The sequence below is a fragment of the Manacus vitellinus genome, unplaced genomic scaffold, assembly GCF_001715985.3.
Source record: "Manacus vitellinus isolate BGI_N305 unplaced genomic scaffold, ASM171598v3 scaffold_30_pilon, whole genome shotgun sequence".
NCBI classification, from domain to species: Eukaryota; Metazoa; Chordata; class Aves; order Passeriformes; family Pipridae; genus Manacus; species Manacus vitellinus.
In genome coordinates this window covers 6,201,212-6,229,177 of record NW_021940291.1, presented here as the reverse complement: position 1 = coordinate 6,229,177, position 27,966 = coordinate 6,201,212, and the positions used below count along the sequence as shown (strand labels likewise).

Below are 27,966 nucleotides of genomic sequence, written 5' to 3'. Positions count from 1 at the left end.
TTCTAATGAACAACTTAAAAAAAACCAAACTAGATGAGCACCAGATTAACTGGGGTACAAAAAATCACCTTGTCTTGCAGAAACACCATGAAGAAGTTTTCCACCACTAAGGATTACTCCCCCCCTCACCATGGCCACAGGGTTGCTAGGCAGCTTTTTCTTTCCTCACTTACTATGCTCTGGATGCCACATTTAACAATCTACCTTCATGCCAGAGCCAACTCCTACCCCAGCCCAGGGGCTCATCTCTGTGCCGCAGCACATGGGTACAGAGGGGGTCCCCAAACTGGAGTCCATGAGACAGCACAAGCAGCCTGCACAGAGTTCATGACACCAGTGTACTCCAGGTGCCATTCCTTCATTTTCCCTGAGAAGTTTTGTAACAAAGATGCCTAGTGGCATCCCATCTTTCCCTGGGAACACTGAAGGTGTTCTGCTCTAAATACAAATATCCAGATGAAACACGTCAGCTGAACACCAAAGGTCATCACAGACTTTGGATTTACTTTATTTATGGCCCATTTCATGTTGCTTTACATTCAGCTCTACTACGCCATAGCTGCTCCCCTCTGAGCCTCTATTTTCCAAGACTTCAGCACGTGTTGAATTGTTACCATCTGAGTAGTTCCATTTAACCATGTTTGTAAAAGTGACCTGTGTTTCTACAGGGAGCGGGAGGATCTGCTGGACAACTTATTGCTCAGCAACAAAAATTTGGCCCAGATGACAGTAGGAGCATTACCAGGGCAGACTAGTCCTGCAGTGTCTATTGTCAGCTTCTTCGGTGTTTTTTTTGTTTTTCTTTTCCATCTGTCAAGGGGGTCTTCTCCTCCCCCATCTCTTTTTCAGATTTTAAAATGTTGGCATCACAGATCCCGACAGCTCCATTCAGAGGCTTTGTGTGAATTCATTCCAAGACATTCTTGGCTCATCTCTCTCTGACATCCATGTCAGCAGCCAGCCAGCCAAAATAAGGCTACTCACAAGTGCTTTCCCTTTTCCTTTTATGACCAGTGTGAAAGTAGCATCGTATATGCCCCTTGTTGGAGTCTCATTATTTAGCACTGGGGTTAGTGCAATAACCTCTTTCCCAGTCACACGAGTGTATTCCAGCCCAGCCTCCACCAGCTCAGGTTCACCCACATCACCTCTCCATTCCTTCTTTTGCTCCCTTCACCCTGTGGGCACTCACAGACCCCTTGTCACCATTTCCAACAGGCTCACTCTTCCTCTTGCCAACATTACCAGCGTGCCCCCTTTGGCCCCCAGACACATACTGGTGCCAGCCTGCATCTGTCCAGCTACCAAGGGAATTGCCTTTCTGTCCTGCGGTTCCCAGACCTTAGGAAAAGCTCTTTGTAAACATACTCTGTGTACTGCACCCTTCTTCTATATCTCCCCTGAAACCAGTGAACAAAACAGAATCACAGAATCAATTAGGCCGGAAAAGACCTCTGAGATCATCAAATCCAATCTTTGACTGAACACCACCACGGTACCAAGTGCCACGTCCAGTCTTTCCTTAAACACCTCCAGGGACAGTGATACCACCACCTCCCTGGGCAGTCCTTTCCAATGTCTCATCACCCTTTCTGTGAAGAAATTCCTCCTGATGTCCAACCTAAACTTTCCATGGCGCAGTTTAAGCTCTCGTCCTGTTGTTGGTTCCCTGGGAGAAGAGACCGAGCCCCACTTGCTACAACCTCCTTTCAGGTAGTTGTAGAGAGCAATAAGGCCTCCCTCAGTCTCTTTTCCTCCAGGCTGAACACCCCCAGCTCCCTCAGCTGCTCCTCATTGGACATGCATTCCAGAACCTTCACCAGCTTCGTTGCCCTTCTCTGGACTCACTCCAGCACCTCAATGTCCTTCCTGAATTGAGAGGCCCAGAACTGGACACAGGACTCGAGATGTGGCCTCACCAGTGTCAAGTACAGGGGAAGAATCACTTCCCTAGTCCTGCTGGCCACACTATTTTTGATACAGGCCGGGATGCCATTGGTCTTCTTGGCTGGCTCAAGGACAAAGATTAAACAGGCCCGGTTTTCCACTGAGAGCTGCTCCCCTTAAGCACAGTCTCATGGTCCCATCATTTCCTAACGCCCCCTGTTTTGGTCTACAAGTTGCTTTGGTTTGCCACCTGCTGTGGAAGAGGAGCATCCCTCCTCTCACACTTCACCAACATGATTCCTCATGGAATTCCTCACACAAACACTTCTGAGCCCCGTTAAGAGCACGAGAGTACGATTCTCTCATAGTGAGTCACAGTGACTAATTTCCTACCACCCTTCACTGCTGCACAAAGCCAATTGTCCAGCCTGGGTCCTGCCCACTCGTCACAGGCTCTCACCCCTGCCACTGCCTTGCTACATTGTTCGAGGTCTTCCTCTCCCTTCGGACCATCCCTCTTACCCCTGATTACACCCCTCTTCCTCTTCCCACCAGCCATTGACTTCACATTTAGTAGGAAGGCAAAACAAAGATAAGAGGTATAATAACCCTATAAACACCCCAGACACGAGAAAAGACCGGTTTAAATTTTCTAAGCCTAATGAGTAACTTTAGTCACTCATACGTTACAGGCCCAAATGAGACAGTATTTTCACAAGTGGCTCACCATCCACATTCTGTAGGTATCACACCAGGAATCCAAGACCCTAGGACTTAGAAAATCCACCCCAATGTAGCACATAAAACAAGAAGAGCCAAATAAATTCACTTCCTAAGCAGAGACGAGCCACAAAGCAACATACAAAGAGCTTCCAGAGAGAGTGTAAGAACTAATTGATGTGTATTTTTTCCAAGACCAAATCACACACACACACTACAAGCAGTTTTGCTGGCTGTCAAGTGCAACTATATTTAAAATCACAGTGTTTCAAGACTCAGATGAAAAGAGGATTTAATGTTGGCACATTACAGAAACTTTAAAAATAAGTCAGTTTTAAAACTGCAGATTGCAGATGAAATTGGATTTAAATACAGGAGAGGAAGTATTGGCATGTAGCTCATGCTCAAACCACAGCAGCAGCTGTACCTGCATACACAGAACTGACACTTGAGCCTTGCTGTATCAGTGTCTGAATGTGCTGAAACACAGTGACAAAATAATGACTGTGTCCAGATTTAAAGCTGTAATTTAAGAACAGAATACACAAATGTTTCTGCTGGTGTAGATAAAGGGCTGAGATCTGCAGCCAGCATAACAGTAGAATTTCTGAAGATTACAGACCAAAAAAAGTAAAAAAAAAAAAAAAATAAAAATCAGTGCATACTGGAAGAAGACAATGTTCAAAATTACACAAAGGACTGATTTGACTGTCCCTTCTCTCAGCAGCTCAGAACACATACAAAAGATACAAATGGATAAAAGACATCTCATTAAATCCTTACTATTCCAAGCAAGTCCTAGTTTTTCCTCCAAGCATTTGCTCTTTCTCCAGACCCAACTGATTCACCTCCATCCCTTTGGTCCACATGTGTTAAAAACAAATGTGTGATGCAAACCCTTCACAGTAGGGCCTTAGCTACATAACACACACACACTTATTCTTCTCATAGTATTTAAAGAAAATTATCTATTTTAATGGAAGGCTCAAAGATCACTTCTAGGCAGAGTAACTAGAAATCACTGTCTTTAACAGTGAAACCTGTTACACTTAGGAACGTCTGTGCAACATGATGGCAACACCTTATACTGGATTACACAAACCAAAGATTCATTGTCAGTAAGTTTTGTGACTGAGAAGGGAAGAGTTCAGCAGGCTACAACACTACCATTCTCAGAAAAAATTATGATTTTATTATATTTTTTTAAAAAACGAGTTCCACTAAATTATTAAACGTATTTCCCTTATGTCACAGATCTCTACTAACCTCTTTATCTCCAAGCACCATCTCTCCATTTTACAAGAGTGCTTATCTTCCTCGTGGTAATGTGGATGAGAAATACTTTATTGTGAAACACCCTCTTAGTGCAACATAGACCTACCTCAATCAGATAGAAGCTTCTCTTTGCTGTCCTGCCTGCCCTTTCCAACACATCCATGTGTGGCTGCTGCCATCATGCACACCTTTTCTCCCCAGCAGGACTACCAGCTTGACGCCACACTCATCATTTGCCACAAAAAGTCTATGGAAGAACAACCTCTTCCCGCGTCTCCCAAAAACTAATTCTTGGTGGCCAAAGGAGAAGGCAGCAGCCTCACTTCAGACTTGTTTCTGCACTCCCAGATCCTCCACTTGACACTTCCCTCAGGAGCCTTGATATCACAGACAGAACTGCACAGACACATAGAGCCCCGCTTTTTTTTCATCCCTTCTCTCTCACAGGCAGATGAAAATACCAAAACTGTTCAGGAAGATGTCTGATAGGTAACAAGGAGACAAGTTTAATTTCCCTCTCCTTTTCACTTTTTTACCTTTTTTTAAACACAAGCATTTGTAGACATGGGGTTCTAGTGAGACAGCAGAGCACAACACTGTGCTACAGCTTGGAAACACAACTGCCGCTTTAGTCCACCTGGGCCAGTCAGTGATCTTAAAACAGAAGCAGCAGAACCAGCCCACCAGCATTCTGGCTGCTTCCTTAGCCATTTCATTCAGCCCAGCACCTGTGGACCACGTTGCAGCTCTTCCAGCAGCCAGCACAGCATGCTGCAGACACACTCTCAGGTGAGTGCACTGAGCACACATATCGCGTCAGTGCACACAAGGTGTGGAAGATAGCGTGACAGGAAAACAGGATTCCTTTAAAAAGCAGGACAATGAAAAAAAAAAAAAAGCCTCTCTGCAACCTGCTTCAGTTAGTTCTGTAACAGTGCTACACAAATACTCACTTTCACAACACCACCTGTGAAAGATCCAGGACCTGCACACGTTTGCAGCCTGAGCTCAGTCAGGTCTGGCCTCTCGCCTGACTCCTGCCCCGCAGTCACTTCTGGCCAAGTTCAGCTCTATCTCACGGCCCGATCGCCCCGAGAGAAGAAAAGGAGAAGAGGAACAGGCTGCTTGCAGAATGCTGCCTGTTCTGGACACTCATTACATAATTCTAAAAACAAAGTTCATTAGCTACCAGCCACACTTGGAAATGCTGCCCACAGCATGGCCACTCACAGAGTTAATCTCACGAAAGGCGCCAACTTCGGCTGGCTGCTGTGTCCCACACAACCCCAGCACTCAGCACAAGGACCCACAGTCCCAAATGTCAACAGGTGTTGCGTTCTTATTCAAAATATTTATTTAGCCAGATTCCTGCTATTATTCCCAGGCCAAGATGGTCCCATAAAGCAGGGCCAAGATGGGACTGGATTCAGCGAGCTGCCTGAGAGCTCTTTTAAGAGCACAAACACTACTTCAGCGTATAAGCTAAGGAAAGAATGGCACAGTTGGAGCCTCTTGACTAATTCTCCTGTTTATATCCAAATAAGAGGGCACTGTGGAACCTCATCCTCCCCTTGGCAAGCTGTGAATTTCACTTGGACGCAGCCAACCCCTATAGATGGGACCTTGTGGCTACCCCACAAAAGATTTTGGCCAGAAAGGGTACCAAGGACATGTGGCTGAAAGCGGACCAGAAGCACAACAAGGGTTTGTGCAGTGACATCTCGGGGAGGACGAAGCGCTTGCCTGGGCTGAATGAAAATCAGCCTGCTCGGGTTCCAGGGGGGGTCCGGGCCAGGCTCCGGCGGGACGGAGGCGCCCAGGGGCGCGGGGACAGGCGATGCCGCGGGATGAAGCACAGCCCGGGTGGGGAACACGCAACGCCCAGCCCGAAGGGAGCTGTGGAAGCGGGTGCCCGTGCCCAGCCCGGGCAGGTCCCAGCCCCGCGCCCCAATGCTCGGCCGTGCAGGCGGTCGGCGGGAACAACCCCGGCCGTGTCCCCGGCCTCGCACCCACGGGCCCCGGCCCGTCGGTTCCCCGGGATCGCACGGCTGCCTTCAGCCTGGGAACTTGGCAACCTCCCGCCTGCGGTCGAGGTCGAGCGGCCGGTTGAAAGGCGTGCCAGATGGACTTGAGCCAGCTTCTCCTTGAGCCCACCATGCGGCCCGCTCCGCCAGCGGCCCCCCCCCGCCCTCTCCCCAGCGCCGCTCTGCTCTGCCTCGCCGCCCCGCGCGCCCGCCCCGGGGGCGGTGCCCGGCCACTGCCCCGGCCCTGCCCGCCTCGCCCGGCCCCGAAGGCGCCGCCCCGGGAGCCGCGTCCCGCCCCGGCGGCACAGCCCGGGGTCGGGGCCAAGGGAGCCCTCGGGGGTTCTGCCCCGAGCCCCTCGAGGTCCCCATCGCCGTCGCATTTGAACTGCACACCCGCCCTTCTTCTCAGTTTCTTTTCCTCGGGCTTACTGCTCTCCAAATCTGTCTTTCCTGTTGCAGTCCTGCCTTGTTTTCTCATTAGGAAATTGAGGAGATACACACAGTTAATGAACAATTTGAATTTTGTTCTTCGCTGTGTGTTGTCCTTCTCAGTTTTTCCGATGTCGTGCTGTGACGCGTGTGAATAAATTAACATTTGTCACTTTGCTGTTCTCCAATACTGTTAAAATGCCAGCTGGGATTTTCACGCATCAGTTGAGATAGTAAATAAAACAGTCTTGTCCTCATAATGTGTCACTAGATAGACAAAATAAGTACTGCATGGCATTGAAAACTGTCTTGAAGGTATCAATGAGCCTGGTACTTTTTTAATCTTTCCAAATGATTCCCCTCTAGGCAACTGTGACTTTTGGGAGAATAGGAATACAACTGAGTCTATAAATTCCATTCACAGAAGTCTCAGGTTCAACATTCCCAGCAGGATATACACACTGAGGAGAGCAGCTTTCCTCTTGGAATCTTCCTGTCCCAAGACTGTCAAAATGCAGCTTGGAAGGAAGGCTGCACACAGCTGAAGAGAGTGAAGTGCAATCACAGTGCAGGGGGAGATCTAAAAAACCCTCCTTCTCCACTACCTCCAGAGCTGAAACAGGACAAAATGTGATCACAAGGAAGGAGGTGTGTTGATGGGAGTTTTTTTAGGGTGGTAGGGTGTTTGGGGGTTTTTTTTGTGTTAACTCCTCTTTAATGCTGTGAGTTGGGAGTTAGTACTGGTCAGTGCAGCTGCTGTGCTTAGAATTCAACCAAGATTAATAAAATAAGTTTATGTGGCATTTCTGTTGCGTTTTGCAGGAAAACCAACTTATTATTTATTATGTATGTGCTGTGACCTCAACAGCCCTTTTTTCTGTGTATAGAGTCTCTATTTTTCCAGCTAAGCAGTGTTGGTTGTCATACTTAGCAAAAAATACTTCTTCAGACACGCTTTGAAGAGAGAAATGATGGAATGGCTGTTTTCTACAACCTGACAGATGCCTTCAGCGTTTCGATCCGAACAGCAAATACTACAAATCATGTCAGCAACACAGCCAGGATCCAAACCTCAAAGGCACTGATGCCCTAGGCCCAAATGTCAGCCACCCATTGAGACTTCTGTGAGGTTATTTTGCTGTAAGGGACAATGGATGAGAAGAAGAAAGCGATGGTAGGCATGGACTAAACATCAGAATGTGCAAATCACTCTAATATTTACTGACTGGCAGAGGCTGAGAAATAAGACTGTTGCATGCAATATTTCTTGCAACTGATGGCAAAGCTCAGGCTTTTCTGTTCATCTTTCTGCCTGTAGGAGTTGAACGCATGTACACTGCTTTGACTGCTGCATGTGACTGTCATTCATTGTACATAGCCCATGATGTAGTCAAGGTTTCACTTTCATGGATTTTAAGCAGAACCATTAAGATCCCAAACTCAAGACACATAAATAAACAAGGGAGGGAAAAATTAACTTTTGTCCAATTTTAGTCTTCAATTAACTGCATCACCAGAACAAAAACAGCACTCCAAGTGAAATAGTTCTGGCAGGTACAGTTTGATGGCTGTTTGTACCAGGTGGCACTGGTTCTTTATGATCCCAGTAAGAAAGGTACTCAGACTCTGAAGTGTTACTTAGAATATCATTTATTGGACCTAACATTATAATGGAGAGAACATAGTGGATAACCTTACATTCCTTGAGGTGCTGGGAACCCGGAGCTGTGCAGCATCTCTGAGCAAGGTACAGCATGTCACACAGATCCTGCCCCTGGAAAAGTTATACCATTTTGGTCATTCAAACAGTTACAGGATTTTCTTACAAGAAAGCAACTCTATACATCGTTTCTACTGCCAAACAGAAAGGATGTTCACACCAGAACCTCTTGCTGCCATTTTCAGATAAAGAGCAGGACACATGGGATATAATCCCATGTACCAAGTAGGAGCTGCTCTTAAGCTCCTCTGGGACAATGAACCAGGTAACATTTGTCCCACGTGGACCTGGAGGCCAGGCTGGACAGGCAGCACAGTTCAGCACAAGATGGGTAGGCACAGGTCTGACTTACATGGATTGCTAATCCTCCGGGTGCAGTGGTACCTGGACAGATGAGCAGATAGCAAAGTCCACTGCAGGAAGTACTTTTAATTCTCATAGGTGATAATTCATAAAATTAGTTTTCCATATGTGGTGAATTGAAAACTAGAATCATCCACAGCTTTCCAGTAATTTTTATTCTTTAGTGTCTAGCAGAGATGTTGTAGTCTCTCAGTACCACAGACAACAAACACGATCTCCTTTATTCATGAAACATATTCTAGCAGCCTTTTCCCCCTCTTTTTTCTTAATGTCTTTCTCCATAATTTATTCAGGACTTTGGAATCCACAAAAAATTATTTATGCTCCTTCCTCCAGATGGATGGTGTGAGCTACACAATTAACATTGAAAATTATATTAATTAAATTTCCTAATGAACCTGATTTGCTAACATTATAGCTGTTAATATTACCAGAAACATCTTGAAATACATCAGCATTTCTTCAATTTGACCACAGCTATTCCACTTAAGAAGGAAAGAGACAACTTTGGCATATGCAGATAACCTAAAAATCTTATTTGGTAGTGAGCACTTGTAAACACAGAACATCCTTATTTAAGTGCATTAAAATATAGTTAGATTCTGAAATGTCACTGAAGAAAAGCAATTAATATAGTTCACACATGAATCTTAATGGCAGGGACTTAGTTTCTATTTTGAATAGAGTACAGTGATTTTTTGGCAGCTCATTTTTGTAAAAACAATAGAGTAGAAAAATAAAACAAAATGCCCCAGAAGTTGTTGAAAAAACCAACAAGAACAGCAACAAAAAATAACTGCCACACCCCCACACATAAAAACCAACCAACCAAAGAAACCTAACCAAAACCAACCCAAAACACCTGCCAAAACAACAAGAAAACCAACACCCAAAACCTGTGTGCAGCTTTTCATTTGCTCTTAATTCTTTTTGCTGACTTCTATTATTCTTGATTTAAATGACAAGCTAAAATGCTAAAATCCTTTGCCAGAACAGGATTTGTTTTCCACTCAGAATATAAATAGTTCCATTCAGGGCACTAGGTTAGCAGTCCACACTTAAATGTTTCATTAAAATGAATGGTTTATATAAGCCTCAGCTGCTCCAGCTTTCGGTAGGTTAATCAAAAGGATATTTACAAGTTATGCATAGAACTAGTACATGATTTTAAATAGTCATGCTCATATTTAAAATTGTTTGTATAGGATTGAACTAACTGAGCAAAACCAGTTAAACTGAAGTTCATACACAGACATAAACTCACTGTGGAACAAAACCGTTGGTTTTTATACTTACCCAAAATAGCTTTAACAAAGTTACAGGACTAACTGCATCCACACCCAAAGCGTGAGCTATTTTAAGCAACCCTTCTGTTTTGATATGCTAGTCTGGATCTTTGCTTATCAAAGATTTTACATTCTAAACCTTCGAAGATAAGATTGACATGTAACCATTAAACATTAATTAACAGCAATCACGCTTAACCATGAAACCCTTGATAGCACTACACAGACTCTGAATTACTTGCATAGTACAAAAGTAAGCTCTGATGCAACCTCACATACTTCTGCTTTTCTTGAAAGTTGCCTGAGATCTCAGCAACTTTATTTTAAATCTGTGCTTATTCTCATTTTGTTTGCTCACCACAGTTAAAAACATGTCTGAAGGGTGCTGAGATCAGGGAGGGAAAACTGGCTCACAGTCTCACAGAGTGACTCATGCTTTCAGGAAGGAGCTTTAGTTAGACCCTGCTGCGTCTCAGCCTTAAGAGGTCAATCACTTCTCTCTTGGTCTCCTTGCAGAAGCTTAATTACTCCTTGTTAGCCAAATAATAAGTATTTGTAAAGGAGGTTCTAACCAGAGGAAAGATTACGCACTTGAACCGTTACTAATTTTGTTTTATGCCACTGAGTCAGTTAAACTGACATCAAGGAAAGAATTCAGGCACATCAGTAACTCAGTTTTCTGCTCATTGTTCGCCCAGAGAAAAATCTTCCTGACCTGTGGCTAGACCAGTCATTTTCATTCTCCATAGGAAAACTAAATGGAAGCAAACAGAAATTGAAGACCATTAAGCCAACTTCATAGCAAATTCTGTTTCCAGTATCTGCCACTTCACAGCGATGTTTCAGTAGAAAATAAAACTGAAGCAAATGCAAATGTTTGTGATCAATATTTTAGTTTCTGAACAGATTGCCATAAAACTTCTCAAGGAAACATTGGGGGTCAGTGTAAAAAACGGTAGGTGTATTTGATATTATACCATGACCCAGTCCTCAAGCCATCTTGGGACTTGCTTTTTGTTATTTTAAAATATTTCAAAAATTTTATCTCTGGCCTTATACACATGCTTTAAACATTCTCACTGGAACTATGCAGAAATTAAGCATGAAAATTGTTTTAGATGAAACAGGAAGCAGCATTAGATGCTGAATCAGCATGGCAGCTCAGTCTCTCCTACAAAAAAAAGAAAAAAAAAAAGTTAATTTTCCATTCACTTCCAAGAGTTCTAGAGCGATCTCTAAAGGGATTCCAGCAAAGCACAGCTACTTCATTATAGTATTCTGTTATTTATACAGATATGCACAACACATGCATTTTATTCAAACTTGACAAAAGACACATAATGAAGGGGTAGAGTGTTAGGTTACCTTTCAGTTCCTCCCTGGTAACACACATCTTACTCCACACTTGTAGCTGATAAGGTATTTCTCACCAAGTTACAGAACTCACCGTAGAACAGAATACCACTGATACCTTACTTGCAGAAAGGAAGAGGAAATTAAATCCGATGTGTGCTGCAGCAACCATCTGATACCATGTTTTGGGATGGAAACTGGAAAGAGAAAAGGCTATTTAAGCAGGGTTAATGTGGAAGGCAGTCAATCAGAAGCATAGAATGTTTAAGGTTGGAAAACACCTCCAATATCACTGAGTCCAGCTGCTAACCCAGCACTGCCCATGTTCACAAAACCATTTCATTTTGCCAGAACAGGATTTGTTTGATTCTGTAACTAACTAAACCATTTCCCTGAGAGCTACATCCACATGTTTTTTTGACTTCCGGGGATGGTGATTCCACCACTTCCCTGGCCAGCCTGTTCCAATGCCTAACAACCCTTTCAGTAAAGAAATTTTTCCTAGTATCCAGTCTAAACCTCCCTTGGCATAGCTTAAGGCCATTTCTTCTTGTCCTATTGCTGTTACCTGGGAGAAGAGGCCAAGCTCCACCTGGCTACAACCTCCTTTCAGGTAGTTGTGGAGAGCAATAAGGTCACCCCTGAGCTTCCTTTTCTCCAGGCTAAACAACCCCAGCTCCCTCAGCCATTCATCATAGGACTTGTGCTCCAGACCCTTGCCCAGCTCTGTTGTGCTTCCTCAGACACACTGCAGTGCCTCAATATAGATTCTTTGTTTTCTTAGAATAATAGAATCAGGAAGGTTGGAAAAGACCTCTAAGACCATCAAGTCCAACCCTCTTGTAGTGAGAGTCCAAAACTGAACACAGGACTCAAGGTGTGGCCTCACCAGTGCTGAGTACAGGGGGACAATCACTGCCCTAGTCCTGCTGGCCGTGCTATTCCTGATCCAAGCCAGGATGCCACTGGCCCTCTTGGCCACCTGGGCACATACTGGTTCATGTTCAGCTGCTGTCAACCAGCACTCCCAGGGCCTTTTCCACTGAGCAACTTTCCAGCCACTCTGTCCCCAACCTGCAGCGCTGCCTGGGGTTGTTGTGACCCAAGTGCAGGACGTGGCACTCGGCCTTGCTGAACCTCATACAATTGGCCTTAGCTGATTGATCCAGCCTTGACTCAATGTCTAGAAAATCAAAAGGAGTTTAAAATCCCATTTGTTAAGGCAAGGATCAAATATATGGGGAGATTCTGCCCTAAACATCCTAGCTGCAGAGGTAGAAAGATCACCTAAGGTTGGTGAGACTACTAAAGGTTGGGAATGGGAGATATTTCTCCTGTTGTCCCCCTCCCCCCCCATCCCTATCCTGCAAAACACCTTGCCTAAACTACTTTCATTAGTGGTGCCTTCTGTTGTCTGTAATTCAATAGATGAGCAAGGTCTTCTCCATCAGGATGCAGGCAGAACCTTTGCCTGTGCATAAATGGTAATTCAGCAACAGCAGCAGGTTTTATGTCCATTGGTCCACTTATCTGGCAGCAACCCTAGGGATACATAGGAGATCATTAATTAGAATCAGGCCAGTTAGTCTTTCATCTTGAAATAAATAGAAATCACTTCAGACCAGCATGATTATTCAGATGTCACGCTAAATACTGATGTTGAGTACTATAAGGGAGTCAAATGACTGGCGAAAGGAAGACCTTTAAATCCAGTTCTCCAGATTTCTCAAGACTATCCAGAATCTCAGTTCATTTTTAGGCATGTACAACCTCAGATCTCTGAGCAACATGTTAAACAGTAATAAATAAATTGCTTCCTGTTTAATTAGGCACAGCAATATTCTCTCCTGGGGTCACCTCCCTTTCCCCTAGCCCAGTCCCATTATACTCTGGGAAGATAGCATCTTCATCCAATTCCAACTGTTTAGACAGGAGCGGGACCTCTATTTCCTATGTGCTGTCCTGCCCAGTTGCCACTTCTTCCTGCTTTCTCTGTGCTGTGTTTCTTGAGCTGAGAACCTCTGCATCAGCTTGGCTGCCGTGGCCAGGAAAGCTGGCAGCGCTCCCTCAGAGCGTTCCTACAAGTTCTCTGGGTTCAGGCAGGGCACAGCCCTGCTTTTGACTCTTGCTTTAGACCCAAGTCCTCAAACCCAGTGACATTCATAGGCAGCACACACACAGAGGGTTATTAAACATACATACATGCTACAAACAAATCACACACGGTGACATCATGAGAGTGCGTTTCCCAAGCCTATGGAACCGAAGGGGTGAGTGTGGACGAAAGGCCTGAGCTACTGCTGGCAAGAGGGCTCAATTAGTACTGCAGAACAAGACAGTGATTTCCAACAGTCAGGGTCGAGTGTCATACCAGCACACGAACACTTTAAAGACAAAAATTTAGTGTACAGTTAACAATTTTGTCCAGCAGGTGTTGCTGGAGACTACAAAACACATTCAGCCAAGGTCCAGCAGGCCAGCTTTTGGGAGGGTGTCAAACACTGACAGTGCTCCCTTGCCCCAGATCAGCAAGGATTGGGTGACTAATTATACTTTTACTCATGAAATTTTTCAGTGTTATAGTCTAAAGTAATGCAAACTATGACATTGAAGTCCTACTTTCAAATATATAAGCAATCCCTAACTCCATTTCTAAAGCTTGTCTATAACTTTATAAAAAAGCCAACTTGACAGTAAGCTTTTCAGGTTCTACATTTTACTAATTTAGATCCATGACAGCCAATAGGACAACACGATACTTAGAAACTAAAAAATGAACCCAACAAAAACCACAAAAAGACCTTAGACAACTACTGTGTGTCAAAAACTTAACAGAAACAAAACAAAAAAGGAGACAAAGATGACCACCACAATTTCACCTGGTTAACCCTGTGTGAATTCATGGCAAAAATTGCTGGAAATCTGATATACAATCTATGAAAGTAGAACAATTTCTAGTTATGCTACAGTTTCCAGATGGAAGGTGCCAACTTCTCTTTGCAGACACACTCCTTATCTGACCGTTGGTGTTCATGGCTGCAATATACCAGTATTTTGCATGACTGTCACAGTATTAGTTTCTGAAAAAAGTATTCAAGTAAATCTAATTGTATTTTGACAGTAATAGCATAAATAGAATTTTGCATGGTATTTGAACACCAGATGTGACTCAATATTTTTTAAATATAGTATTTATGATTTAATAATAGTTTAGCCTGCAAACCCATCAATATTTCTATAGTCAATGGAAAGGTTTGATTCACAAGATGAATTGTCTAAAAAGTGAATCAATCCTTGATAGTTGAAATTCATATTAAGAAGCTGGGGGCTGTTAATACTATTTTTGTTTGTTTCCTACAAAAATTAATTTTTGTACAAATGGAAGACAATCCATTCACAAACAAATAACTTAGATGGAACAATTTCAGAATATTCTTTTGGAAAGCAGCATTTGTCAGTGTTAAATGGTATCATGTCTTTACAGGAAACTAATTCTGTAAGAGCTTTAGTCCACCACACCACCCACTCTTTGGGCACAAGATGCAGCAAAACTAAGCAAGACTAGGCAGGTACTGTAATGTATAATTAGAAGACAGAGAACATAAAGGAGCAGACAAATGTCTAGTGGAGGTGGGGATATGAAATACCTGCTTTCAGGTATTTTTGCATTCTCTTTTCTATGAGTTCTTCAAGAAGTCACATAGACCGATCAAAAAAGTTAAGCTACTATGCTACATCTGTATTGGAGAGTTCGGCAAGATGAATTGGTGAGAAGAATGGTTAAACATTAAATGTAGCTATTTTGAAGAACACATTTGCCACCCAACCCTAATGTTTGCTTCTTAAATTGAGATAAAGCTTTCTTCTTAGAGTGCTGAAGCTCATCTTATTACACTGAGCTTGGTAGAATTTCTTTAACTGACATCTGACTTTCTACATTTTTGTGAGAGGTTAGTAGTCATTCTTCCACCTGAAAAGTTGGCTTGCTTAACTACATACCAGTTTTGCCCAAGTCTTGTTTTTGCCATAAACTTGTAAGCTATTAAAATTACTGTAAGATTGTTTCCATGAAAAAAAGACAAAAACCCCATCAATGTCAGTAAAAATAGATACCACTTCTTACTCAGCAAGCATCTGAATCATGAATCACTGGATGCTGGGAATATTCATAGGAAGCATTAATACACACTTTCCAAATTCTCTGCCTGTTCCCACTGGATATCGTTGCAGCCTCATCATTGGCATCAGGAAGACTCATGAAAATTTGAAATAAAATGTCATCATTTTTACTGCCCCCATAATCTACATAAGGCTGAAGCTCCTTTTTTAAACATTGTCCTTGGCACACAGGAGAAAGTTAGAACATCTGAAGTCACTTCAGTCATATAGTTTAAAGCTGGGCATCCTTTCCATGGTACACAAAACCTGTGACCAGCACTAGAATAGGCCCATAGAATCCTTCAGGTTGGAAAATACCTTTAAGATCATGGAGTCCAACCATTTAACTCAGCACTGCCAAGTCCACAACTAAATCATGTCTGTAATTGCCCCACCCATATGGCTTTTAAATATCTCCAGGGATGGAGACTCAAACACTTTCCTGGGAAGCCTGTTCCAGTGCTTGATAAACCTTTCAGTGAAGAAATGTTTCTTAATAGCCAATCCAACTTCCCCTGGCACAGCTTGAGGCTGTTATCCTCTCATCTGGTCACTGGTTCCCTGGGAGAAGAGACCAACCCCACCTGGCTACATTCTCCTTTCAGATATTTGTAGAGAGCAATAAGGTCTCCCTTGAGCCACCTTTTCTCCAGGCTAAACACCCCCAGCTCCCTCAGCCACTGATGAGACTTGTGCTCCAGACCCTTCCCCAGCTCCATTGCCCTTCTCTGGACTCACTCCAGGGCCTCAATGTCTTTTTTTGTAAAGAGGGGCCCAAAACTGGACACAGGACTCGAGGTGTGGCCTCACCAGTGCCAAGTAAAGGAGGACAATCATTGCCTTGGTCCTGCTGGTTACTCAATTTCTGATACAGGCCATTGGCCCTCTTGATCACCTGGCATATACTGGTTCATGTTCAGCTGCTGTCAACCAGCACCCCCAGGGCCTTTTCAACTGAGCAGCTTTCCAGCCACTCTGTCCCCGGCCTGCAGCGCTGCCTGGGGTTGTTGTGACTATAGTGCAGGACCTGGCACTTCCCTTGCTGACCCTCATACAATTGGCTGAGGTCATTAATCCAGTCTGTCCAGATCCCTATGCAGTGTCCTGCCCTCCAGCAGACAGACACTGCAACCCAACTTGGTGTCACCTGCAAACTGACTGAGGGAACAGTCTTGTCCGATCATTAATGAAGGCATTAAACAGGACTGGCCCCAATGCTGAGCCCTGGGGAACACCACAGCTGCCAGCTGGATAGAACTCCATCCACCACCACACTCTAGGCCCAGCCATCCAGCCAGTTCTTAACCCAGCCAAGACACAGCTCTATAAGCCCACAGCACTACTGCACATGGCTTGTTTGCACAGCAGTACTTGTGCTGATGTGACAGACCTCTGAAAACAGGTGATGCAAAAGTATCACAGGTAGACCAAAATTTTTTATGGTATAGGGTAAGAAAGACTAAAGTTCACTGATCCCCCACCAATTGGTATTTCTGTTAAATATGCTTTAAGAAAGGTGTCAGTCAATGTAGATGAACACACTGCAACAAAACCATGTATTCCAAGTTCTCTCACAAACAAAATAGTACTAACATATAAAGTAAAAACTTAAAGGTTGTATCAATTTTACTGATAACTGCATATTCAGTTACCTAAACCAAGCCTCTGGATTTCACTGTCATATGAGTCAAACTGAGAACTCTTAAAAATAAAAACTTAGCAGTTATTTTTTGCAGTTGCAAAGCTGAATTTTATGATTGTCCATTCAATTCAGATACAGCTTCTCTGATAGTCACCTGTAGTTCTTTAATACAGCTATGTAAAAACTTTCACAACAGACTGATCTTTTAAGCCTTTATTTACCGTATCTCTCTTCTTTACTTTTGCATCCATACCACAGAATGTGCCATTATTGTGTTCCTGAAACTATTCTAATTCCTCCCACTGTTTTCTTCCCAACTTATAAATAAGCAGTTCTCTTCCCATTCCCAGCAATCCATGAGTGTTCTTCCTTACCTCAGACCCAGGTCTTTCTTCACATAGTTTTCAGTCCTCCATCTTCAGCCATGGGTTCCACTTCAAATCTTCCAGGGGTTTCATCTTCCCCAATGCAATACCGTTCCTGAGGCTGCAGAGACAGACTGCTATAGACACCACACATGGACAGGGGTGCTCCTCTCCTAACTGTGTGTTATCTTTGTCCCACTTTCAGGAGAGGGAACCACAAGCACTAGGCATGAGAGGGAAGCAGTTCTAATTGGGACTTGCCATAGTATAACCCTGACTCAATCTTTTATTTCCACAACTACAAAGTTAAATAAGTGTTAGACAATGTTAAACAAATGAAACTTTTAACTTTAATATTCAAATTCAACACTAGTAAGAACAAATAGAGCACAAATGGGAAACATTTTTTAGAGTAAAATGCATGAAGAGACAAGCCAGTAATTAGAACAGTTCTTCTGTCAGCCTAGGTTCAGTATCAGCACTGGTTCTGATGGCCACATTCTGTTCAATATTTTGGAACTTAAAACCAAACAGTTAAGCTGTTGGCATCCCAGACTGCAGTTTCAGTATAGTACACTATAAGCACAATCAAACTTATGTACATAAACAGTGAAAAACAACCTGAACACACTAAACTATTTACAAGTACTCCAACATAAAAGAAACAAACGTACAATAGCCTCAGGAACAGGCAACTGAAGAAAATATGAACATTTTGAGAACCTTATTAAAAAGAATTACAAAACATCAATAGCAAAGACATTAACAATTGCACTACACTAATACAGAGTCCAAATATTAAATTGGTGCATTATTTCACAATGCACTAGCTTTGAGAGAAAAATGCTGCCTTCACTAAAATGCAGCTTACATGTTTCACTTAATTGTTTTAACAAGAAGCCTATTAACACAATAATGATTGTTTTAATGCTACAGTTTACAGCAAGGACAACAAACTAAAAATAGCAGCAGTTCCACATGGCACTTAATTCCACAGGTTTCTAAGCTGTGGTTTATGCAATGCCTACAAAGTGCTCCCAGTTGAATACACAAAATAAAATTCACAACGAAAGTCTACCTGACATCAGGTATATTGACTGTAGGTGGCCTCAAAGCCTGTCTTTCAAAATTTATTCCCCACTGCTCCAAAAAAAATTAACTATCAAAGCAAGGCCCCCTCCCTCCTTCTTAAAGATTAGGGATATTGCTTCTTATTACAATGCTGTAACGCTACAAAGCAGCACACCACTATAGTGGTTAACCCTGGGACAACATAACATCTAACAGTGTAACCGAAAGGCTTATGGATCAACATCCAGGATCCTCTACAGACAAGAGAGTAACCGAGTCCATAAACTCAAATGGTTAATACAGCTATAGTCAGCCATATAGTACAAGTGAAAACCCAGAAGCAATAGATGTAAAACTAGTGACACTGATCACAGATAGGACAAGAAACCAGGAATTGAATGCTTCCTTCTATTCCTGAGGCTTCAGTCCAGCAGAGATGCCACAGCCATCTCAGTAGTTCTTTCAGACTTCATAGTTAGTAGATAGTAAGACTAAGTGAGCGGTTCATTTTCTTCCCAATGAGTCGAGATGGTCTGTTTTGTGTTGTAGATCTCGTTGTCATTCTGTCAGTGAACAGCGCTCGCTCCTCGGCCGCAGCCTTTGCCATCTGTGCCTTCTTCAGCTCTCTGCAAGACAGGGACAGTGTCACACCCGGCAGCACCCACAGGGAATACGGGCGGATCACAGCAAGAGTGCTTCAAACGCACTACAGCATTTCAGAACTTAAGACTTGGCAATTTAGGTCATACTAAGATGGTTATCATTTGCATCCACCTGTTCACAATCCAGAGGACAGAAGTGGGATGCTCATTACTTGTCTAGATGTTCTTTCTTCTGAAAATCACAGGAAGGAAATGAAAAATTCACACAGCTCAGATTTTGAAGCCCAGCCTGTTATAAGCAGCTCAGCACTTCAATCACCAGAACACAGTAGGGTGCTGTTTACTTCCTCGCATAAGCCATGTGTTAAACCGGAGTTAATTACTGAGGTTTGCCCAAATGAAGCATATTCAGCCACAACTGAACTTCTGTGGGAGACTCAAACAGACACAACACTTAGATGAACGCACAAGTACATAACTGGCAACAGACAACTCAGGAAGCATCCTTTCCCTTTTGCATACCCACATCAAAAGCTTAGCACCACCTACATTTTTTTTGCCTAATAAAAATTTAAGCCTGCAGGGCAGTCACTGAAGACAGCACAGGCCATTGTCCCTGTGCAACATTCTGCCAACTGCTCCGTTTCAGAGAATTACCAACACTCAGTCTTAGGACAAACTTAAATAAAACCCAGGACAAAATAGTCTGACTAAAGAGCAAATCTATCTTTATAAAGGGTTTCCCCATACGTTGCTTTTCTCCTTTCTTTATAAATACTGACATATGGCTAAGCTAAGCCCTCCTCCCATACTCTCTCCTATCTCAAACTATCTGTCAAAGAACTTTCTCTACTCTAAGAGATTTGTATTCTCACTTCACATCTGGACTGCAAAGCAAGATCAAATTTTACAAGCTTGCTGCATTACTGGTGTAGATGTATTTAGATTTAAGCTACATGTTTTAGTTTAGTAAGCTATTCCTATTATTGTAAGCCCAAGTATTATTCATTAAGAGCCGTGCCCATCTAATCATCCCCACATTATCACTCTGTCAGTTCACTGCAACAGAATACAACCAATTTTTCTCAAATTTCTGTTTCAGTGTCCTCTTTGTTGTGAACATCAGTCACAAATGCACACATGTGTGCTCACCCAACTACCACACCATTACCAGGAAATTAAGCTTTACAATATCCTTCCATTCTTCCCTAGAAGTCTTGAATTCTTAAATTCTTCCCTAGAAATCTTGAATTCTTCCTTCCTCTGAAGAGGATGAACACTGTAGAAAAGCCGAGTTTCCTTAAAAGGATACTTTTCACTGAAGATAACTTACATATACAAGTGGTATTTTAAATGGGTCAAATGCAGGAAATTTAAAAAAAAAAACATACAAAAATGAACACCTCCGCCCCCAAATAACTACCTGAAGTATTTTTATGGAACACTATGCCACACATTAAAAATCACTGTGGCTAAGTTTTCTTTTTAAATCATTCCTGGATTTATAGAAGGATGTATCCTTCTTGTTGCCAGGTCAGAAGCAATTTTCACAAAACACTACCTTTGCCAGCTTTCCCTTCTATGTGATACAAAAATATGCTGTCTTTATACAAGCAAGCAACTTACCTCAGCAAATCTGTCCTTTAACCCGTATAAACTGTCAAATTATTCTTTCAGTGTAATTCATTCATCAACAAGATTATAAAGATAACTATCTAAACTGGTATGTCTGGCTCTGGTCAGACTGTAGCAATGGTGTGAACCCAGAGTGAACCCAAACATGAAATTACTGTCTTCATTCAAAACAAACCAATTGTCCTAGTTAGGACAGCTGAGATCAGTTCATCATGGTGGGTGTAACCCAAAACTGTATTCTATAGCCTTCCATGTCATTTCCCAGAAACTAGACTATTGTTGTCAATAGACTATTCGCACCCTCTGCCCATAGAGCATGGTGGGTGTAACCCAAAACTGTATTCTATAGCCTTCCATGTCATTTCCCAGAAACTAGACTATTGTTGTCAATAGACTATTCGCACCCTCTGCCCATAGAGCCTGACTCCTCAGGCTATAAACTAGGTGTTAAGAGGCCTGTGAGATAGGAGGATGTTTCTGTCCTCACACCCTTTGTGAAACTCCCCGCCCTGAGGGGAGCACTGAACATTCCTGCCTGAACTGGAGGATATATAATCTTGGAGTTTTGGAACATTTTTCAACCCACTCGTGGGATCCAGAGGACGGCTGCATCTCATCGCTCTCAACCAGACTTAGACCACCACTGGACTGCGATCACCAGTTCTGGCCAGACTGCAGCAGCTCTCCCACCAGCAGGTTCTTCCCCTCTCCCTTTACTTTGGACTCAAACAGGGCCCAAGGAACACCACTTTGTTCAGGCCCCAGGGTACTGGGTTACACATTTGGGTTTTTGTGGGTTGAGACCAATTGTTTGTTTGTATTATTGTACTTACTGTATTATTTTAATAAATTGTTATTCTGACTTATAATCTCTCCTTTGAGTTGGGTTCATTCCCCCTGCTGGTTAACTTTTAAACCAGCACACCAATCAAAGAAATCAGTCTTCTATGTTCCCTCATGAAAGCCTGCCTATTATGCATAACACATGCAAAGTTAATTGCAGTGAAAGATTCAGACAATTGTTGCTTAATTTACCAGCTCTTTCTCTGAAACTTAAGCAAAAATCAGACTTTCCTAAAGAGAATCTCTTCTTCCTAACTTTAATACAGAGTTGAGTGTTAAGCAGGGGGCAGAACAAGATGACTTCCGGATACACATGATTCTTTGGTAACCCAGTAACACCGCTCTGTGCAAGTCAAATTAATCCAAACACATTCCTGATGTGCCATTTCATGTAAGTTCAAATTAGGTCATTTAAGTCACATTTTCCAACATGTTTTAATGTACAGATGACATAGAAAAACACAGACTCAAATAACATAGAGATGTAAGTTAGGCTATCCCTGTCACAGAAGCCCGCATTGTGCTTCAAACATTTTTTTAAGAACTGTAATGTTTTGTGTATGCCTTGAATACTAATAGCTCAGTGCCCAGCAGTTCCTTCTATGGAGAAAGTTCCTTGTAAAGTTCCATGACCCATTTTGTACTCTCAGGTACACACATGCCTATGGATCTGGGGACCTTACACATGAACAAGGACACTATCATGTGAAAACCTATTAGAAATTAAGTCATATTTAAGGACCCCAAGGAACTACTTACTTCTGCAAGAGTGAGTTTTTGAATTTCTCAGCATTCAGTTCTATCCGGAGCTGCTCTGCACTCTTTTTTGCAGCAGAGAGAAGCACTGAATGTTTGACTAGTGCCACAGCTGAAGGCCTTTTCTCTGGATCAGGATTAATCATAACCTTGGAAAAAAGAAAATAAGGCATTCCTGTTAAAGTCAACAGCACAATAAATTTCAGTTATCAGCACGCCACTAGTACAAGAGTTCATACTTTTAGTAAGTCTAGTAGTTCTTGAGAAAGCACTTGTGGTAGTCTAGGTAGTTTCCCTTGTCGGATTTCATGCCATTGGTCCCCATTAGTTGGCAGTGGTTCAGCCCCAGCAGCACAGACAACAGTCAGAGCGAGAGCGAAAATATCTGCTTTAGGCAAATGAGTGTAGTTCTGGAAAAAAAAAAAAAGAAAAATAAATTTACTAATTTTTCTAAAGAAAACAGCACGCAGACCTAACATCACTGTTTTCCACACACAGAACAGTTACCTCTTGTAGGACTTCATTCGCAAGAAAACGGCTGTCACCTTCTTCCACCTGGGGACTGGATACTCGAGTTACATGACCAAGGTCACCTGAAAAAAGAAAAGAAAGTTATCTTTCAGAAGACAACAAGATGATGCAATTCTTTTGACCACAAGTGTGCTGCTTCTCACCTATTTTAAATATGACTCTATCAGATGACCAGTCATCATCATCACCTTCTTCTAAAGTTATACTCGGGACTGATGTCCTAGATATGAAAATATTACCTGAAAAAGAATAGAATTGTATAAAAAACATTTCTGTATAATTCCTACTTCATCTAGTTTCACTACAGTTTGCTTTAGCAACACAGAAATTTTATTTGTATCCATACCCAGTTCATAGACTGAGAAACTATAACTGTCTTGCTGTGACCCCTCTGCTGGGAAGGCAGCCAAGTGTTATGCAAGTAGAGTCAATTACACAAAAAGGGTCCAAGATAAACCCAACAGTTTAGGTCTGCTAGCCAATTTTATAACTGACATCTTTGTACTGCTATTCAGAACTTCAGTGAAGAATTTACAGTTAGTAAGGTGTGGCTAACTGCTCATTTTTCTACGGTAGATTAAAGTAACTGAGGAAATTGTCAATACAGAGTAAAGCAGTTACAAACTTACTAGGTTTGATATCCATGTGTACAAGTGACATTGAATGTATGTATTTTAAACCTCGAGCCACTTGAAGTAGCAGGTCCTTCAGTTCTGGTTCAGTAAAGTAACGCATATTCCTGTAATTTTCGCTTATGGCATCTGCTAAACTGCCACCTAAAATGACAATAGAGAAAACATTAAATTTTTTTACATCAAACAGTTGACAAAGTAATGACAAATAGCTTCCAAAATTTAATTAATATATAACCAAGAACTTGCTGACGATACACAGTAAGTGTAAAACCTAGAGCTGTATCCTCTCTTTATAGCCATGTAATATAATAAAATTATTTTCTGCTGTAGTTGCCACGCAAACATGGTATCAAAACAAGGGAAAAGGCCTCTCTCCCTCTTCCAAATCTCTGGCAGGGCATCAAAAATAGCAAAATGCTTCAGAAATCAAGTTTAATCTCCCTTTAAAATGGAAACTCTCTAGTAATTCCCCCTATTCCAACTTGTACTATTGTACAGAAGAAAGAACAGTTTTGCTGCTCGCAAACGCCTCACTGTACTTCCAACATGCTTCGACATGTACAACTTGGTCTGCAATTTTGTACAGTCTTTGCTTCATATCTCTGATATGTCTTTTCCAACAGAAGGAACATTAGACACTTGAAAGAAAGGTGGTACGAGCTATGAGTACGGTAATCAATTCCTAACTAGTGCTGAGAGTTTGTAGATAACTGTATATCTTCAAAAATTAAGCTTTTTGAAAGCAAGTTCAGAACAAGCAATAAACTTCACTTACCATTGCAATATTCATTCTGTATAAGCATATGATCATCTTCTGCCCATGCAGAGTAGTACCTCACTACATGAGAATGCTGTCCCAGAACTGCATGTGCATAGACCTCTCTTAAAGCATTCTGCCTGTTAGTCACGAAAAATAAGAGCACATGAGTATTATGAGGTGAAATAGTACAATTTCTTATTATAATAGTTCAGTGGCACCTTCAGCTGGATTTGTACTTATATCCAAACAGCTAAAATAACTGACACTGTATTAAAAGACCATAGTCAAAAAAACCCACAGTTTGGTACAGATAATTCTTGAGGGAGCTACCACTTCCATTATGTAATTGCCAACCAGTAGCAATAGCAAGCTCTGAGATGCGTCACTGAAGTCTGAGGAAAAAATAATGAGGATCATAAGTCAAGAGTTTGACTAAACTCAGCATTCCTAACCTCTTGTCTGTAAGTCTGGTATGCAATTCTGTGCAACTCAAACTTGTGGAGTTTTATATTATAACTATTAGAACAGTGTAGGGAAAAGTCACAAATCACAGGCTTATTCACAAATGTCAAAAACTACCCCCAAACTGACTTGACTCATCTGAGTGTCACTCAAGCTGACTAAGTCCTCAGACTTAGCTGGGAATATTACTTTCACCTCTCAAAGGATCATCACTGGAGTTTATTCACATAGTCTCTCCTGCCACTAATGCAAGGAAGCTTTATTCTTACTTTCCAGGTGAGAATAATCTGTTTCCACACAAAATATCGGGACAAACATCTGCTAGGAGAAAGGTCAATTAGCCTTTTCTCCACAGTACTGCACAGTATTTGGGGAGGGGGAAGGAAGAAAAGTAAATTGACTTCAAAATTGTATCTGTTTTACGTTTAATTTATCTTTGTTTTAGACTTTTCTCTTAAACACCTTCTCTAGACACCAACACCAAGAGACATATGAAGAAGAAGCACCAAGAGGAGGCTTTTAATAGCAGGAAGTACTCACTCATCCACTGAGCCAGCCAAGGGTTTCTTGGATCGCTTTATTGCATAAATGCAGCCATCTAACCTCTTCACACATTTAAACACAGAACCGAATTCACCAGATCCAATCTTCTCCAGTTCATGAAATTCAGTTGCATACCGTGACTTCATATTACTTTCTGTTATTGTTATCCTCTGCAAAGATTAAAAAGGGAAACACTTAGATCTGCAGATACACAAAATGCCGAAATCAGTATCAAGTTCTAAAGATTAATTACCTTAGCAGGTCTCATGGTTTCCTCTTCAGGCTCTCCATCACTTGGTTCCATGTCCTCTCCACAAGAGCTGAAATTCACACCACTTACTTTTGCAGCAATAATGGCTTAAGCAAACTTAAAACTGAAGTCCAACAGCTACTTATTTTTTTCTGAGATCCAATTCTCCCATTCCACCTTAGTTTAACTAACTGAATGCTAGAAGTGCAAACCCATAAAGGTACCATGCTAATTTATTTGTCATTTCTTTCTTCATGTTCCATACCAGTACTTAATGTGTTTTTCCTCCTCAAGAAAAGACTGTGTGCCTAACTCATTCCATGAGAGAAAAAGACTGTAGGACACAACCTAGTCTATCCTCTCTATACACTAATCAAAAGATCTAGTGCTAAAGGGTTATTTCATGGTATCGTGCATCTCCAAGCACATACTTTAAGAGTTGAATTATACATCACTGACAATTTGCAAGTAAAAATACTTTCACAGAAGCGACTTGTAACAAAACTTTTGCAGCTAAAAGTAGTTCTAAATATAAGCTTAACAAAGCAAGCTCCAAGTTACTCACTCGTTCCAGTGTATCCTCTTCCTCCTACGACATTTTCCTTCAGAGTTGTGAAGGAACATGGAGTCGGGAGTGAAGGGATTGATGTTCACATGAGGTGTTTGTCTAAAATCTTCTTCTTGCTTCTCAGATTTCCCAACATTCATAAACAGTGAGCCCCCTCGAAGTTTGACTGAGCTGGAGCCTAGTCCTTGTGCTTTAGAAAGCAAGCTCTGTATTAAAAAAAAAAAAACAAACACATTGATATTGCCTTAGACATAAAACAATCAAATCACGTTTGAAGCCATCATTACAATATTCTCTAATCAGAGTTGGGATCAGTTGTTTAAATATCTGCATTTCCATAAAAAAGTTTCAAAGAAATTATTATGCTTTGTACTCCACACAAAAATAGTTCAAGTAAGCACTGAATGTTAAAATAATTTTTACAAGACAGGAAAGAGGATGAAAGCAACGTTTTTCTGTCTTTAATCATGTCATCATCTAAACTTCTTGGACAATTTTTTGTCCATGAAAGGAACATAGATGAAACTTGTGGACCATCCTGTACTACATCGCCGTGATTTCCACATACAAGATAGCCAAGTTAGATCAGATGGGAAATTATCCTTGGTGACTACAAATTTACGTGGCAAGCTTAAAACATTAGCAAATAAAACATTTAATATTGATGCACAGGTGCATCTTCATGAGCCTACAAAAAAAGGTTCAAGATATGATAGCTCTGCTGCACTGTCAGTTAAATATCCAATAACCAGTTGCTGGTTATTTGCCAGACCAGGCATTTTCCTGGCACATGATGAAACCTCTCCCAGTTACACTGGGAAGTTTGCACCTGAGTCTCCTTCATCCTGGTGAGGATGCCAACGACTGGATCAGAAGCAGGAGTATTGCCTTACCTTTGAAACAAAGATGCCTAAACCACTATAGGGAAAAAGGCTCAATACTTGGGAATCTCAACTGCGCTCCTCAAATCTTCACTACATAAAGACCTTTAAGTCACTGAGCATCTCAGGACACATTTCAGTACTTCCACTAGATACCTTAACCAACTGATTCTTCCAGATTCCAAAGATAACCCATGTAAATTCTGGGCACCTAATTCAAGAATCCCACTGAGCTACTGTGTTAAAACTGTTTTTAGTGTCACAACCCACAAGACTTTTGGATCTCTGAAGCATCTGCTCCTAACTCAGTATAAAAATCATCACCAATTTTAGCATTTTTGAACTTGTACCACTGATTTCTACCAGTGAAACCTCATTGGAGATAGAAGCTGTAGAAAACCAATTAACAAGGTTGCCTTCCTTGCACCTTAAGTCAGTTGTTTTCCATCTATAGTCCATAGACCCCTGGGAGATTATCCCCGGGGATTATCCCAGGATTACTTCTAAAGGGCTATACGAAAAGTAATGAAGAAAAGAAGCCAATTACCACTAGATTTAAATGCACTATACAGTGTTTTACATGAACGTCGAGTTCAAAAGTTGAGATGCCTTCCAAGAGTCTTTTATTGACAGAGTTAAGAGCTGCGCATCTATCTCTTTAAGCTTTGGAATCCACCAGTTTAATAGCATCGGCTACTCAAATAGCCTTTTACACTTGATGCAGGAGTGCAGACACTGAACCAGCGCTGGCACACAGCACAACAGCAGCAGTGCTCCAGCAAGGCAGGATCACAGAATTAATCAGGTTGGAAAAGACCTTGAGACCATCGAGTCCAACCTGTGATCGATCACCACCATGTCAAGCAGACCATGGCAGTAAGTGCCACATCCAGCCTTTCCTTAAACATCTCGAGGGACAACGACTCCACCGCATCCCTAGGCAGCTCGTTCCGATGTCTAAATCAGCCTTTCCGTGAAGGAATTCCTCCTAGGACGTGCCAGTTCACTGACAGACACGCAGGGGGCGGGGGGCAAACCCCAACTCAAGCTTTAACTTTCTGGCTGCACGCGTAGGAACGCCCCCGCGACACTACGGCGTCTATTTGAGGAGTTTCAAACACGCTCTCTTACGTTTTAAAAATATATTCTGCACAAAACACGGCCCAACCTAGCGTAATTGTATATTTATAAAAGAATAAAATGTATA

The 27,966-nt window shown here is 42.0% G+C and overlaps 1 protein-coding gene across 1 annotated transcript; it reads right to left on the bottom strand.

Annotated features, from left to right (window-relative positions):
- Nucleotides 1-17,549: 17,549 nt before the first annotated feature.
- On the bottom strand, nt 17,550-26,084 carry WEE1 (WEE1 G2 checkpoint kinase). The gene is made up of 10 exons (XM_008929532.3): nt 25,876-26,084; nt 25,314-25,380; nt 25,058-25,230; nt 24,071-24,192; nt 23,290-23,436; nt 22,804-22,899; nt 22,637-22,722; nt 22,369-22,539; nt 22,133-22,278; nt 17,550-18,919 (listed from the first exon to the last, which is right to left on the bottom strand). The coding sequence occupies exons 1-10, from the start codon at nt 26,016-26,018 to the stop codon at nt 18,769-18,771; spliced, it is 1,302 nt and encodes a 433-aa protein (XP_008927780.2). The 5' UTR covers nt 26,019-26,084; the 3' UTR covers nt 17,550-18,768.
- Between the last annotated feature and the right edge of the window lie 1,882 nt (nt 26,085-27,966).